At 32.0% G+C, this 17,045-nt stretch overlaps 1 protein-coding gene across 19 annotated transcripts in view; it reads right to left on the bottom strand.

Annotated features, from left to right (window-relative positions):
- Positions 1-17,045, bottom strand: part of TRDN (triadin) — a 385,153-nt gene that overhangs the window by 154,498 nt on the left and 213,610 nt on the right. For all 19 annotated transcript variants that reach the window (XM_076003004.1, XM_076003010.1, XM_076003005.1 and 16 more), the window contains one exon: positions 3,344-3,397. In XM_076003004.1, coding sequence (XP_075859119.1) covers positions 3,344-3,397 — 54 coding nt within the window. The remainder of the gene's footprint in view (positions 1-3,343; positions 3,398-17,045) is intronic.

Below are 17,045 nucleotides of genomic sequence, written 5' to 3'. Positions count from 1 at the left end.
GATAATCCAAGAAGAGCAATCTGTACATATGCATGTGCTGGTGCAGGCATACATGTATGTACATGCATTTTCCTCTTTTCCATTCTTATATTCTTTGATAGTTTCAGTTTTCCCTTTATAGCAACAATGGAAAAGAGCTGAATGAAGGAGTTTGAACTATTCTGTCATAACTGACCCTGCCTACTCGAATTGCCCTGGATACCTTGAAGGTGGATGTCTTTCATTCATTGCCATCTGGAAAGCCAGGAGCCAATCAAAACCAGGGTGGTGGGATCCAACTGTTTCCAGAATGGTTGTGTTCCACATGTCCTGACGCTGTCCCTCTACTTATCTTGCCTGATTCTAATCTACTTACCTGGATTATGTGGTTGGGTACTTCTGAATTTAATGAGTCGATATGGTTCTCAATAATTGGGCTCTTGGTTTTCACATTCTAATGAGAGTTTAATGGCTAATATTTCAGGTTTTTATTATTTTTTGCTCTCTTTCTACCTTCTTTTTGTTGTATATACGAAATTTTCAATATTCTCTTTAGGAATGCAGAAGAAAAAAGACAGTGAAAACACACTAACACAGAGTGCATATAGTTCCATCTTTTAAGCCAAGTTCCATTATGCCTTCTCTCCTTTCTCAGGCATTTTACTCTCAATAGATGTCTACCAGCCATTGCACCTAACTTATTAAAAAATAATTTCTTATTTCTAATCTTCCTTTCTAATTTAGCTCTATATTCCATTTCTTCAACACAATATCTTATGTAATACCTATGAACTAGATTGATCTCCCACCTAAGTTCTAATTAGCTACAGAAAAATCACTGCCTGATTATTCTTGGTCTGCTCAACATTAATCAGCTAAAGATTGAATCTTTCCCCTTAAGTGAATTCCTCAGCCTGGAACTTATTATTTATGACAATTACCATCTTCCTATTCACCCAGGCTCCAAAGCTTGGCACCATTTTTACTCTTCCTTTTGTTTCATTCTATATATCCTATCAAACATTTTTTTTCTTATGTAATTGCCACCATCATAGTTGAGGTCAGTGTCTCCTGTCTTGATAACAGCAACAGTCTTTCATAGTTATTGCTCTTTTCATAGTTACTTAAGCCACCTATCCACCAGCAATGTTTTTGTCCTTGGCCAGTCCCAACCCAAGTCAAGTCACCCCTCATCCATGATGACTCCCTCAACTCCCAACTCTTACTAAAAATCACTTTGTCTTAACTCATATGGCATTTAAGTTCTCTGCAATTCATTTCAGTACTACACAATATTCTACTTATGATATTACTTAAATTTCTTATATCTCCAAATTGTAAATTACTGTAGTAAAGAGATATGTTATTTCATAGTCTTTCTTATCAGAACCTCAAAACTTTGCTAAATAATTTTTTAAAATGTACTTCCAAAGTAAATGTGATAAATCTTAATACTAATTATAAATGAACATATATACATACATATTTATATAAAACCAAATTTTGTAATACTTCCTTTGTTAGAAAAGTTGAGTAGATGCAAGAACACATATAATCTAGCTTTTTACCACACTACTCACATCATTATCAATTTTGTCACTTGATACTTCAAAAACATCCATCTACTACAAAATTATGCCAAATGTGTTTAAGTTCTGTCTCCACATGGAGTACCTGAAAATAATATTTCTATGCATAATTTAACTATATGCCTATGGTGTTAAAAAAGAAATTTAAGAAAGATTTATGAAGGATCTTCAATGACACAAATAATATGTATTCCTGCTTTGGTGTGTTCCTGCTTTGGTGCATCATTGTTGTTTTAGTTAATATGTACATACAGTACCCAACTCTTGCTTTGCTCACTGTGCTCAATCAATACTTTCATCAAATTTCCTTACAAGGATAGTAATAATATAGTAACTTTGAAACTCTAGGTTACTATTCAGTCAATAAAAAATCTTTTATTCCAGAAGTCTAAGTTCTTAGGCTGCTTTGTCCAATGTAATTTAAATGTTAAAACAAAGAGCCCATAGCCCCAAGGCCAAATGAGAAGCAACTTTTTAGATATCTTTTCAATTTACTCCTCTTGAACTCTCCTAATATGAGGCTGAAGTAACACTAAATTCCTGCGTCAAGTCACATTTCCACATCTATACCATGGTCCTCAGAAGTCTCTGTCAAAACAGAAGTCAATTGCATTTTTTATGAGAATATATATACACTAACAGCAACGATTCCTTCAACTGGAAGTCATTTGTTTGAGGAATTTACTCTGAGCTGCATTTTCATCATTTGCCCTGCCTTTCTACTTCCTATAATATTTGTTATATTGACCATCAGAACATTCTTAAAGATAAGCAAGTTTTATTGAACTGGTAATCAACATAAAACTAAAATCTGGTATTATAGCACTTAACCATTCTAGCATATATTGTTAATAAGCAACATAATTGAGTCAAATGGCATTTAGCAAACCCATTTTACCATATTTATTAGCATAATTCTGCATATAGTTAGGTCCAGAGTTAAATATTGCAGAAAAATTTTGATCAGATGCAAACATTGAACCTATATAATGTGATATTCTAAGAAGTCTGTTACAATGGCCTTCTTCCCAGAAACATTTGTACTGCTGCCTATATGTATCTCCTTTATTGGTTGCTATTGTATATCTAGCATAGGAAAGAAGATAAAGATCTTCTCCAGGAAATATTTTACCTCTTATTTTCTAAGTGTGCTCTTAGATGAAAAAGGCAAAACATTTGTGCCATTCCTCTATACTTTCATTAAATTTCTTGTCATGTTTTGAAGATAAACCATTTTTAATTCCCCAAAGATATTAGTAAGTGATGAAACTAATTTTCTTAGATGGGTCATAAAAATACAGTAATTAATTTATAGCCATATCTGAAACCAGATTTTTGCAATTTGGGTATTTATGAAGTAATATTAATTTAATAACATTCTGGCTTATTTTATGATATGATAAATTAGAAAATATAATGAAAACTATGAAAATGTATATATTATTTTATAGCTGTATCTATCTTTTTATATATTTATCTATGGCTTATTTTTAGAAATATATGTTAAAGCAGAATGACTAAAACTTGGAGCAAGGATATTAATTATTGTGTCCTTTAGCAGCTTCTCTAGCAACTTGGCATTACTCTCAGTCATGCTTGCTTCAATTACTAAATAAATACTTGAAATGTGTATCTTCATGCAACATGTGTTCTATAATAACCCAGCAGATGGTGCTATTCTGCAATAAACAGCTTTTGCTTTTGTCAATAAGCGCTATGAACTTAAAAAAAACAATAAGAGGGCAACAAAATTTTTAAAGCGTTTTATTGCTTACCTTGTACTGCAACTTTTATAGTCTCTTGTTTGGTTTCAGGAGCTTTTCCTGGCTCTTTGAAAGAAAAAAATATAAATTATCATGAAGTACTATTTTAGAAAAACATATAACCAAAAAAAAAATAATAAAATGGCGGGGCGGGGGTGGGTGGGGAGGGAATGAGAAAAACAAACAAACACAAAGCACTGCCCTTGGCATTAAGAATTTTTATTAAGAAATGAACACAGTTATTAGGGGAACTGCTGAGAATGAGGCTTACTGAGAAAAATAACTGAAGCAATTTAAAACATAAGATAAAGATTCCAGAAACTCTTTTGCCTCACTGTTAATTTACCATGGAATATCAGTTTGCATTATTTAACTCCTGAATTTGAAAATCTCACAATTCTTTGTAAATTATTTCTGTATCATAAGCTTTTTAAAATGGATGGGGGCATTTAGACACAAATAAAGTGGCTCATTGAAGGTCACTGAATGACTATTATGAGAATAAAGCCCAGAACAGCCAATTTCAAGCTGAGTCTTTGACTCTAAAATTTCATTCCCTATTCTGTGTTGCAGTGCCTATCACTGTTTGTGTGGCCTTAGGCAACAATATATGTTGTGAGGGGATGAACAAGCTTCATTTTGAATCTTTCTTCCCTCTTGTCTTAGTTGTTTTTCGCTATTGTTCTTTCCCCCTTTGTTCTGAATGTCTCTTTAAAGAAACAGGATACAAAGATACTTATATGATAAACATTTACATATTTAACTATTAATAATTAGAATGAAAAATAATGGTGAAATAAAGATTTCAAAAAGCAATGGCTCATTTTATATTTCAGTTAGTATGGTTCCATGATTGTCTTTACTAAGTTTTCAATAATAGAATTACTTAACAATATGAGAAGGAAGATTTGGTCATTTATTTTAGAGAATCACTTTCATTCATTCATTTATCAAATATTTATTTATGACCAATTACATGTAGGTACCAAGTTAGGTGTAAATATAATATTTTATGCACATACATATTCTATCTCTCATTTAATTGTCATTGAATATTGATTACAAATTATTTAATAGTATAATACTAGTTACTATTATAAAATAACAAGATTGTATCAGAATAATTTGGCAAAGAATCATAATAAAAGATTCCATGTTTTTTTGCCCAACAAAAAGCATTCAATTTCTAATTTGTGTGTGAGATAATTTGTTGGTGAGATAATTATTCATTTATATTATAACCATGTTTATTAAAATGCTAATTTTTCATTCTGTTTCATATAAAAGAAATATCCATGTGTTAATATATAATTTTAGTTATTATTATAGTTATTTCTTCAGACAAAATATTCTTTTGTCAAAATTAATTCGGTCTGTAAATGATCTCTTTCTAACTAATTTTCTTTTTTTTCTGGAGAAAAACTTCATGCTAACCACCATGCTAGTATTCTTTCTCCAACATAGAATACATGGTCCCAATTAATAATCAGTCCAGAATTACATACAAATATCGAATTAATCATGTATTTCTATGTATTTTTCTAGCCTTATACCTATGTGACTGACATTTAGTAGGCAATCATTAAATAATTGGTGATTTGAAAAATGGATAAATGGAAGAAAATAATACATCCAAAAGATAACCAAAAGAAACCTAGTCTGCTCAGTTGATTTAATCCTTGGATATCTCAACTTATCAGAGAATTGTAGAATAGTTTGTGATTAATTTTTTAAATATTTTAAAATATGCAAATCAAAACCACAATGAGATATCGCTTAACTCCAGTGAGAACGGCCTTTATCAAAAAGACTCCAAACAATAAATGCTGGCGTGGATGCGGAGAGAGAGGAACACTCCTACACTGCTGGTGGGACTGCAAATTAGTTCAACCTCTGTGGAAAGCAATATGGAGATACCTTAAAGCGATACAAGTGAATCTACCATTTGACCCAGCAATCCCATTGCTGGGCATCTACCCAAAAGATCCAATGACACTCTACAAAAAAGACACCTGCACTCAAATGTTTATAGCAGCACAATTCATAATTGCAAGGCTGTGGAAACAGCCCAAGTGCCCATCAATCCAATAATGGATTAATAAAATGTGGTATATGTATACCATGGAGTACTATTCAGCTCTAAGAAACAATGGTGATATAGCACATCTTATATTTTCCTGGTTAAAGCTGGAACCCATACTATTAAGGGAAGTTTCCCCAAAATGGAAAAACAAGCACTACATATACTCACCAGCAAATTGGTATTAACTGAGCAGCACCTAAGTGGACACATAGGTACTACAGTAGTAGGGTATTGGGCAGGTAGGAGGGGGGAGGGGGGAGGGGGGCGGGCATATACATATATAATGAGTGAGATGTGCACCATCTGGGGGATGGTCATGCTGGAGACTCAGACTTGTGGGGGGAGGGGGGAAATGGACATTTATTGAAACCTTAAAATCTGTAGCCCCATAATATGCCGAAATAAAAAAAGAAAAAGAAAAAAAAATCAGTAAAGTACCTTATATCTTGCAGTCAATTTTTCTATCTTTTCTTTTTCTTATGTCCTCTTAAATCACTGATCCTAAACAATCCCACCACACCTAGAATTCTATTGGATCACTCAGTTCACACAAGTGCAAATTATGAAATGCTTTTCTTAGGGCCTTATTACTTCTCCTACTGACCATGTCAGCTGCTTTCTCTCTTAGTGGTCAGGTTCAGAGACATTCCCCTCACTGCTGAGCATTTCCCATTTGAGTGTCATATCTTCAATAACAGGGTCACATCTTCAATAACACAAACCCATCTTAAGTTTGGCTATGTGCACATCAAGAAGTCATATTTTACAGTTCATTCTTTATGGGATCTTCTTTCTGCTAAGCCTTAGTTCCCTCCCTGAGCTCTCTCCATCCCATCTTCCCAAAAACAGCTATCTACTAACACACATGGATTCCATGACTATACTATTCCCAGGTAAACATATATTTTAAAGTGGTAATGCTACAATGTCTCCTTGCAAAGAATGATCTTTAAGTCAATGTACACTATTTCACAAACTATTACATAAACCAAATCTCAGTAGAAATTAACAGTTTAAAACCAAATGCCTTTTCAACAAATCTGCCCACTTGCATCTACCCAACAACATCAACCCAAAAGTTATTGAAGTTACATACAGAGACAATCATATTTGACATATGCTTCTGCACAGCATTTCTGTTTTAAAAATTGCATCGCTTTAAATAAGGATACAACTCTGAAACCATAAATGCACAATATAAGAAGGCCACACCGAAAATTGTGTGGGTGAAAACACATTATGTCCAGACAGACAAATTTTCATTACAAGTAATTTTTCTGCCTCTTTCTGATTTCAGACAACATTTGGCAGAAAGAAATTAACTTTTTATTAGGAAAATTTCTAAATATATAAAAAATGAAGAAGACAGTATAAGGAACCTCATGTTCCTAACACTCACCCAACCATTTTCAAGCTATAAACAATTTCATTTACACTGTACTACTTCCACTACACAAATTACAATGAAAATTTTATTATATTAAATGAATTTATACTTGTCCTAGTTTTTATTTTATAATTTTTGAAATTACATTTTTGAAATAAAGTACAGTGAGTTAAACAAAAATACATTACCATAAAATATTCAACTACAAATAATAATTCTGAAGTTGAAAAATAATGTTTTGGACTATAAATGAGAGGCAGGATGGTGTAGACAAAGACACAACAAACATAAAAAGAAAACTATAAATCAATATCCTTGATGAACACAGATGCAAAAATCCTCAACAAAATATTAGCCAATGGAATTCAACAGCACATTTGAAAGACCATTCATTATGATCAAGTGAGATTTATCCCAGGCATGCAAGGATGGTTCAGCATATGCACATCAATAAATGTGATAAATCATATCAACGGAATGAAGGACAAGAACCATATGATCATTTCAATAGATGCCAAAAATGTATTGAATAAAGTTCAACATGGCTTCATGATAAAAATCCACAACAAACTGGGTATGGAAGAAACATACCTCAACATGATAAAAACCGTATACAACAAATCCACAACTAGTACCATCCTGAATGGGAATAAACTGAAAGCCTTTCCTCTAAGTTCTAGAACAAGACAAGGATGACCACTTTCACCACTGTTATGAAACATAGCTAGAAGTCTTACCCAGAGAATTAGACAAGAGAAAGAAATAAAGTCCATATAAATTGGAAAGGGAGAAGTCAAATTATCCATGTTTACAGATAATAGGATCTTATATTTAGGAAAACCTAAAACTCCACCAAAAAATGATTAGAACTGATAAAAAATGGGAAAAAGATCCGAATTTGTCAAAAGAAGACATACAAATGGACAGCAGGTATACAATAAACAGTCAGCATCATTAGTTAGCAGAGAAATCCAAATGAAAACTACAATGAGATACCATCTCATCCCAGTCTGCTTTACGAAATTGAACAAATATTGTGAGTCTGCAAATACTTTGTTTAAAACTTTAGCACAGAGGTTTAAATATTGGCTTAATATCATGAACTGTACATCTATAGTATGCTTTTTTATGTTTTTACTTTATTTTATTGTGAAGTGTATGTCTATTGAGTTTTCATGTAGAGGTTTCACATAACTTTAGTACCAAAAGAACTGCTCTATACTGCCAGCCTCCAACACCAGTCTTTGGCTAATGGATGACAGACAAATAATGATAGTATTGTTGAGAATTCTGCTTACTACTTAAATATTTTTTAAGTTTTCTCCCATCTCTGAAAAAAAATCACTGCATTTATTATGTTTTTATTTTTTAAAGTTGTGAGAGATCTATTACGACTTCAAAAGCAATAATGAACAACACCTGAATAACAAGTAAGTCTCTCCACTTTAGCAAATAACAACAAAATAAATAAGAAAAATTCCCCCCAGCTAAAGTAAAGTGGCAGGAGAATGAGTAGCAGCAGGTGGTAAAGCAGATAATGGGTTTCCATGACATGCTCTTCATCCTGGTCATTCTTAATACCCAGCAAACTGGCCGCCACAGTACAGATTGCTATTTCAATGTGTAATCATGTCATTATTTACCTGCACAACTTCCCTTCCTACTAGTCTATAAATTCCCTGAGATCACTGATTTTTACTAATTCACCTTCATAACCACAGTGCCAAGCAAAATTCTAGGAAAATTTTCTCTATTATACATGGAAGAAATTGCAGACAAAATCTAATTATAAAACTGAGGGGGAAAAAAGCCCAATTAACTAGTTTGAAATGAGACATAAAATTTAGGAATCTATTTCATTTTTAAGATGATACAAAATTAAACTCTCCTTTCTCTTGATCACTGCTTATGTATTATGCAGAAAATGTATTAATTTTAAATTTTAGAACTAGATTTTCAGTATGATATACTGTGATCTAGATTGTAGTTGGGAATTTTACAGAATTTCACTATTTCATATAAATTTCTAAATAATATGCTGAATTAGGAAATATAGAAATTCTGTTTAAGATCATGCTATGAAACAAACATTTCTTCAGGACTCAAATTATGAATCAAACTTCTTTTATTAATTTTTTAAAAAGGAATAGAAATATTTTTAAAAGTTTTCTCTTGAAAATTCTGCAGCAATATGAGACACTAAGACTTTTCTTAGATGAAAAAACTAAATATAGAAAGTTGAATGACTTTGCCACAAACTAAGAAATTCATATTTATTGGTTCAGCAGGTAACATTTGAACCAGTAATATAAAACCTCTATCTCTAAAAGTGTACACATAATTTTTTGCATAAGATACTAGAAACTAATAACAAATTATCCTGCAATCCAATGAGCTGCTAAATCAAACACTAAATTATTGTTTTGTAGTCTTGTAAAATCCAATGTTATTTTTAGTTGTAGATAATCCCAAAATAGAAAAAGATTAACATTTAAGTTAAAATTTACTATATACTTGAAAGCTTTTAGGCTAAGCCTCTTGTACTTACAGCTCCAGGAAAACATATTTCAGAGCCATTGCTTTATTTCAGTATGATAATCATCCTATTGAGATGAAATTAATCATGAAGCAGCCTTTGGCCATCCTGCCTGACCAAGGGGACTGAAGCCTGAAAGAAGGGCCTATTTGCTGCCAGGTATGCAAATTGTAAAAGGTACACAATACAGAAATATGAATAATTTATCACAATAATCTGTATTGCTAGAGGTTAAAAATCTAAATAAGTTGGCTGCATCATTTACAATAGGTAGCATAATTTTGCTAGACTTTTTTTCCTCAGAAAATCTTCACCTCATCAAGTAATATATTTTGCTTTAGAATCTAAATAGCCTTTACCCTAATTTATACCTTAGCATTATACAGTTTAATTCAGAAAAAATGATTATTCAATAACTGTCAAAATAGTCTCTTTATCTTTCTTAATCATTTTTTAAAAACTGCCTTTTCCATTAAAATTATTCTAAGAATTTCTTAATTTGAAAATAAAAGAAGTTTGATATTTAATTAAATGCATGTCAAAATTTACCCAGACTTTTTTTACATAGAATCAGCTTTTTCTAATATTATTTAGAGAAAATTAAAAGTAGAAAATCAGAAAATGTTTGGGAAGCATCAATCAGAATAATGTGCATTTCCCCTTCACAGCATCATTTAGCTGTCTGAATAATGTAAAAATGAAAAGTTTCTTAAATAATTAACAATTTAAAGTTTGGAGGTGAAAATCAAAGTTTAATACATTTAAATGATTAAAGGAAGAAAACTCTTTTTTTTTTTGTAATAAAAAGGGAAGTTATGAGTGAGACACTGATGATTTGGTAAAATAGTTACATATTAAGGGGAGGGCAATTGTCATTCAGACTAAGAAAAAGCCTAATACCATGCATCTAATAAAACAATACAGTGTGATACCATGAATATGAAGTCCTATTCTTGGAGATGCCATAAAGAGAAATACCATTGCTTTATTTTTTAGAGGGGTCTTAGAGGGGTCTTAGATGTATCTGCCTAAAGCAAAGGGACAGTAACAACTGATCTGTGAAGGTTCCTTTCTATCCTTTTATAGCAACTTACTTTCTTTCTTTCTTTCTTTCTTTCTTTCTTTCTTTCTTTCTTTCTTTCTTTCTTTCTTTCTTTCTTTCTTTCTTTCTTTTTTTTCTTAGACAAAGTCTCACTTTGTTGCCCAGGCTAGAGTGCCATGGTGTCAGTCTAGCTCGCTCACAGCAACCTCAAACTCCTGGGCTCAAACAATCCTCTGCCTCACCCTCCCAAGTAGCTGGGACTACAGGCATGTGCCACCATGCCCAGCTAATTTTTTTGGTACATTTTTAGTTGTCCAGCCAATTTCCTTCTATTTTTAGTAAAGACAGGGTCTCACTCCTGCACAAGATGATCTCAAACTCCTGAACTCCTAGCCTCAAATGATCCTCCCCTGCCTCGACCTCCCAGAGTGCTAGGATTACAGATGTGAGCCACTGCACTGGCCTATAGTAACTTTCTAAAATCAATGCCTATGAACACAGATTGAAGTATCAGAAGAATTTACCTATATTGTGTTTTGATAGGAAATTTCTTGATTACTTATTTATTTTTATTATTGAAGCTTACGTTGGTAGTCCTCCATTACCATAAAAATAATTTTTTTCTTTGATAATATTTTAAAAACAAGCATTCTGACCAATAAATTGGACTGATTAGAAGCATTAACTTTTTAGAATAATTACAACTCAGAAGTTTAAATTATAGCTAGAATTTCAAGTAGAAATTGAAATAAATGTTATGGTTTGGAAAAATTATTACATTCTCCTTAAGAGTAATGTATTTCCTTGGCTAGGATTGGCTTGGGATCTTTAAGAAAAAATGAATTTTAAAAAGTAAGAGTTTATTTTAGAAAATAAGCCATTTTATTATACATAAAGAATACACACATATATAAAGAAAATAAAATTTCTGACTATTTAATCATATTTTTCAGTTAAAATTTCAGTCATAAAAATTAAATGAGGTTCTGTTAGTAGATCCCTAACTTGCAAATTATACATGGTATAAGGAGTGCTTTCCTCATTAAATGGTATGTTAAAATAACATAATCTAAATTCAGCACTTAAAAAACAGCCCCTATTGTTCTAACATTAGTAAACAGTGTATGTGTATATCACCATTCTGTTTTTCACTTTTCTAGAAAATAAGAAAAATATACACCACTTTTATATCATTACTCAATTTGGAAATGTTATAAACTAACAGAATTTTAAGTGTAAATATAGTTCTATAAAATATAGTAAGGATAGTGGAAGGAAAAACAGAACAGAGACAGGTTTATTCTTACTTGTATCCTTAATCTGTAGCACAGTTCTTGGCACTGAATAGACATCCAGGAAATGTTCTTGTATGAATAAATGAATAATGATTAGGATACATGGTGTTTGAAAAATCAATGTTATATGCTTGACAATTCTAAATCAAATGGGTAACAATTATCCTCATAAAATTACTCAGACTTCCTGAATCTTTTTTCCTCTATAATTCTGCAGATGTCAAAATCTGAAGATGTTATAATCAGATTCAAAGAGAATCTAAGTGTTTTGCAAAAATGGCAAGGTTTATAAAATGCAGATTTATTGCACTGATAAATTAGAATGATTTTCAAAGGTAGGAATCCTCAACAAAAAGTCCTAATTCAAGTAATCTGAGGAAGAATTTAGAGATTATTTTTAAGCAAATACTTTCTGATAAACTTGGTCTTCAGATTGAACAGACAGTTTAGGATTGAACAATTTTAAAGGAGAAAATTCTTCTCCAAATAATTACTAATGTTTGTCACTGACTCTTCTATATTTATTGCACAAGTAATATGGTGGAATAAGGCATCCTATTTCCTAAACATAAGAATTAGCTCCTCCCACAGTTTGATTAAGGGCACAACATGAAAAATGCTAAACAGAGTGTTTGTAATCTGCGTTTTAGAGATTGGCAATTTTTAAGGAAGCGGGATATAAATAAAACTTGAAGGATTTTTTCTTGCTGATTTTCCTGAGTTCTTCATAAATTCTAGTTGTCAACCATTTATCAGATGTATAACATGCGAATATTTTCTCCCATTGTGTAGGTTGTCTATTTGGTCTTGTGATAGCTTACTTGGCTGTGCAGAAGCTTTTTAATTTGATCAGGTCCTATTTATTTATTTTTGTTGTTGCTGTGATTGCCTATGGGTTCTTCTTCACGAATTCTTTGCCTAGGCCAATGTCTATAAGAGTTTTTCCAACATTTTCTTCTAGAATTCTTATAGTTTCATGCCTTAGGTTTAAGTCTATGGGTGTGGTGCACACCGTCTGACACTCTGACTCCCATCGGGCATTGGCAATATATGTAACCTAGACATTTATACCCCCATAATATGCTGAATTAAAAATGAAAAAAAAAAAAATTGAAGGAGAGAGAAGGTATATATCCACAAATGGATAAGGGAAAGAAAGTTGCAAAGTGAGTGAATGATAATGTAATTTCCTGGAATTATAGATCAATCTAGCTGAGGCAGAAAAGTCTTGTTTGTGTAACTGAGAAATAAAAGCTGTTAAATAAGCAGGCTGCTACTACCTGAGGCTGTTTCCAAACTATGAATTCCCACATCATGAACTGCAGCCTTACTTACTATGTAAACAAACTGAAATCTTACTTAGAAGTATGCATTTTGTAACTAGCAACTGGGGTCTCACCCAATTACAAGCAGTTGAGCTTCAGCCAATCAAAGGCAGTCAACTGATAAGCCCATATCCAAACAAAACAAATGTCTAGCTATAACCAATCATGCTATTTCTGTACTTTACTTCCTGTTCAAGCTACCAAAGACCATTGCGCACCTAAGCAGAGCTCTCTGAAACTCCTTTAGTTTTGAGTCCTGCTGGATTCATGAATCCCTTTTTGCTAAAATTAATTTTGTTAAATTTAAATATTTTATTTTAAAATCGTTTAAATATTTTATTTTAACAAAACAAAATTTTAAAACTTGTTTAAAAGTAAATTACAGTAAAAATAATGGACCAAAGTTATTTTGGTCTTTTTTTCTAAGGACAATGAGAGCAACTGCATTTTTGGGCAGGGAAATTATACAACAGTGTTTTGGATGGAGCTGGAGCCCATTCTACTAAGTGAAGTATCCCAAGAATGGAAAAACAAGCACCACATGTACTCACCATCAAATTGGTATTAACTGATCAACACTTAAGTGCACATATAGTAATAGCATTCATCAGGTGTCGGGCAGGTGGGAGGAAGGAAGAGGGGATGGGTATATACACACCTAATGGGTGCCGTGTGCACTGTCTGGGGGATGGACACACTTAAAGCTCTGATTTGGGTGGGGTGAGGGCGATATACATAATCTAAACATTTGTTCCCCCGTTATGTTGTTATAAAAAAATTAAAAAAAAATCCATGATTATCTGGGGAAAGGGCTTATACTGGTACCAACCATAAAAGCCTAGTAAAATGTCACTGTAAGGTGATAATATCTCAGACTAATGTTCATGCAATTGGAAAGAAAATAATAAGTTAATAATTTAATAATAAGAAAATAATAAGTTAATAATAATAAGTTAATAATTTAAAAGAAGAAATGAATAAAATGTTGTTTGACATATATATAGGAGGAAAAAAGTTTGTTTATTTAAATAAGACAGGTTTTGGACCTGATAAACAGAATTGATTTTAACATAATTTAATTAAAATTTATAATACTTAATACATGTTAATACTATAATACATTTTTATTTTGAAACAATAGTAGACATTAAAGTGAAAATATTGAATAGACATTTGAAAAAAAAGAATGATCCCTGAAGAGACATGGAAATTCTAAAGTCATACACTCAGAGGTATAAATTAAAATTTTAAAATTTTAGTAAGCAATTTTTCCAAGGGATAAATGAACAGAAGGCCTCACTCAGGTTGTCATCCCATCAAGAAATATATTGGTTAATAATGTTTAAGAACAATCCAAATATTGATTTCAACAAGGTCAGAGAAGAGAAAGTTTTTAAAATGAGGGACTAAACCTTGGGGTTAAATATGGGGTCCCTGGAAATCATTGTGGACATGATTTCAGAATAGGAATGAGAAGAAAAGGAAGCCTGTCTTTAGGAATTCAAGGTAGGTAGTGACAGGATGGAGGTAGAGTCTGTAAATCACTCAGGTGACAAGTATGGCAGAGGCCACTAGAAATAAAGAAAACACAAAGTGGCTTAAATGTAGCAGGAGGGCCAAATAAAAGCTCTTTTCAAAATAGGAAATGGCTGTTTTCTAAAACATTAAAGAAATACAGAATGGAGAGAAAAACATTAAGAAGTCTGGGAAGTAGGAATGTAATTAAAGTAGCAAGATCCCAGAATGTATGGTGAGAAATAGGAAAAAGCACAGGAAGAGATATTAGCCTGAAGAGGTATTTACCTCTTCATTGGGAAATCCAAATTCCCCTATCAAAGTGTGGAATACATAGTCATTTTTTTTATAAGGAAAGTATTATGATCAAAGATGCCACAATATGCAGAGCACAAGGAAGAAATCCAAGGCAAAAATAGATTCCACATAACTAAAAATGGAATAAAACTCCATAAAACTCAATAAAAGAAAGTTTTAGAAGTCAGGAAAAAGAGACCAAGATTAAAAAAATATATACTGGAAAAAAAAGAGGAATTGGAAAAAATGTAGGTAATGCAAACAGAAAATAGGTAGTAGTTGAAGGGAAGAAAATGGAAAAGATATTTGATATTCACATTATTATTATTATTGAAATGATTGAGGTTTTATAGTGCCTGAAATTGGATTACTACACATTACCTGTGGGTACTCTGATATATCAAGGTCCTAGGCAACCTTTCTTTCTCAAAAAAAAAAAAAGACTGTTTAGCAAATAGTTAACAGATCTCCAACAAAGAAAAGCAGTACTTAATTTATTTCCTTCTTTCTGATACTGGAATTTCAGTATTCTTCTTGGACTTTTATCAACATTCATTAAAAGCAAAATATTTGGATGAAATGACAACTAAGTTTTGAAGCTGTGTACTATGATAGATGCCCCATATTTGAGGATCTTCCCTCAACATAATATGTAACAGTATGCAATTAATTGTTTCTGTAAACACGTAAATGATTTTATACATTGATTGTTATATTTGAGATATGTGAGAAAATATATACTCAGTATTTAAGACAAAATGTCACTAAATGACTGAGGTGTTTAGATAAAAATCCATATTGATTCCTAATTATAGACATTGTACACATTTTGTAACGTGTGGTGAACTGATTCATGTTTGTGTCATGGTTCTAAGGGTTCAAATACTTTAACTGTCAGCTCACACACTAATAATCTGATAAATGAATGGGCTTCTTACTGTTGGGGGTCCCTAAAAGGGAATTTCACCATTTCATTCCCTACTTTCTATCAGTGTTTGAGGGAAGTAGGCAGACCGCTTGGGAACAGTAGTCTCCAATGTCGGGCATACAGATCGAAACTTAAATTGGTATTTAACTGGCAGCCTAGTGGTTCTCTTAATATCAGGATGAAAAGCTGAGGTTGCTGAGGGTTGATATTGCTTCTGGGGCCAACGTTTTCACATACTGTATCAAATGTTCCACTTTCCCTGGATTACCATCCAATGAAGCGTAATGGGTTACTTTAGCATCCAACTTATAAGTTTGAATATTAAACATCCACGCTTGTATGCACAAATAAAGGAGTTAATATTCAATGCAGGAGCAATGTGAATAGAAGCATTTGAGAACAAGTGAGTGAATGCTAGTGTGTAAAAACAATTTCCCACATACTTTGGTAAAGGCCTGGTATTACCTCTCTTTTAACAAATGTCTCAACTGAAGTCTACTTTCATAACTATGGGGCATCCAACTCATACAACTTTAAATTTGTATGCACTGAGCTTCCAAAGTCCTTTGGATAAACTATTTCACTTGTTATGTATCATAACCATATACAATAGGCAGCTAGGACTGGACTAAATTTCAGGTATTCTGATTCCTGTCATAGAATGTAATACAGCAAGTTTTACCACCTCTTTTCAAAATAATGCCATTTTTTTCATGCATCTATACACCATAAATTTTAATATAAAGTTTTAAACCTTATAATAATATATAATATATGTTATATTATAATATAATATATAATATTTGTTACATATTATATTATGATATCTAATATATATAACATTATATTATATAAAATATAATACATAAAATATATAGATAACATCCAATTATAATATATAATATAATGTACAATATATATTTTGTTATATATTCTATATTTTCTATTATGTGCATATATGTAATGAAGAGCAGATATAATTTCTAAAGCCTTGCTATGATTCATTTTGACAGCCATATATCAATATAATCATCGGAAAATATTTTAAGCTAAATGTCTCTTTCTTTTAACAAAGTAAGAACAGCAATGGCAATAATAACAGCCCATTTCTATAAAACATATTTATAGAAAATCCCTGTTTTGACTTAAAAAGAAAAAATATTATATTACATGACAAGAAGTCCAAGATGGGAGGGTTCCAAAGTTGATTAACTCAGGGGCAAAATCTGTCTTCAAGGGCTTCCAGATCTTTCCAGTTCTCTGTCTTGCATCTTCAAGGGGTCAGCTATGACCTCATGGCTGCCAG

This window comes from Microcebus murinus, chromosome 5 (genome assembly GCF_040939455.1).
Source record: "Microcebus murinus isolate Inina chromosome 5, M.murinus_Inina_mat1.0, whole genome shotgun sequence".
NCBI classification, from domain to species: Eukaryota; Metazoa; Chordata; class Mammalia; order Primates; family Cheirogaleidae; genus Microcebus; species Microcebus murinus.
This window is presented reverse-complemented; position numbering and strand designations above follow the sequence as displayed.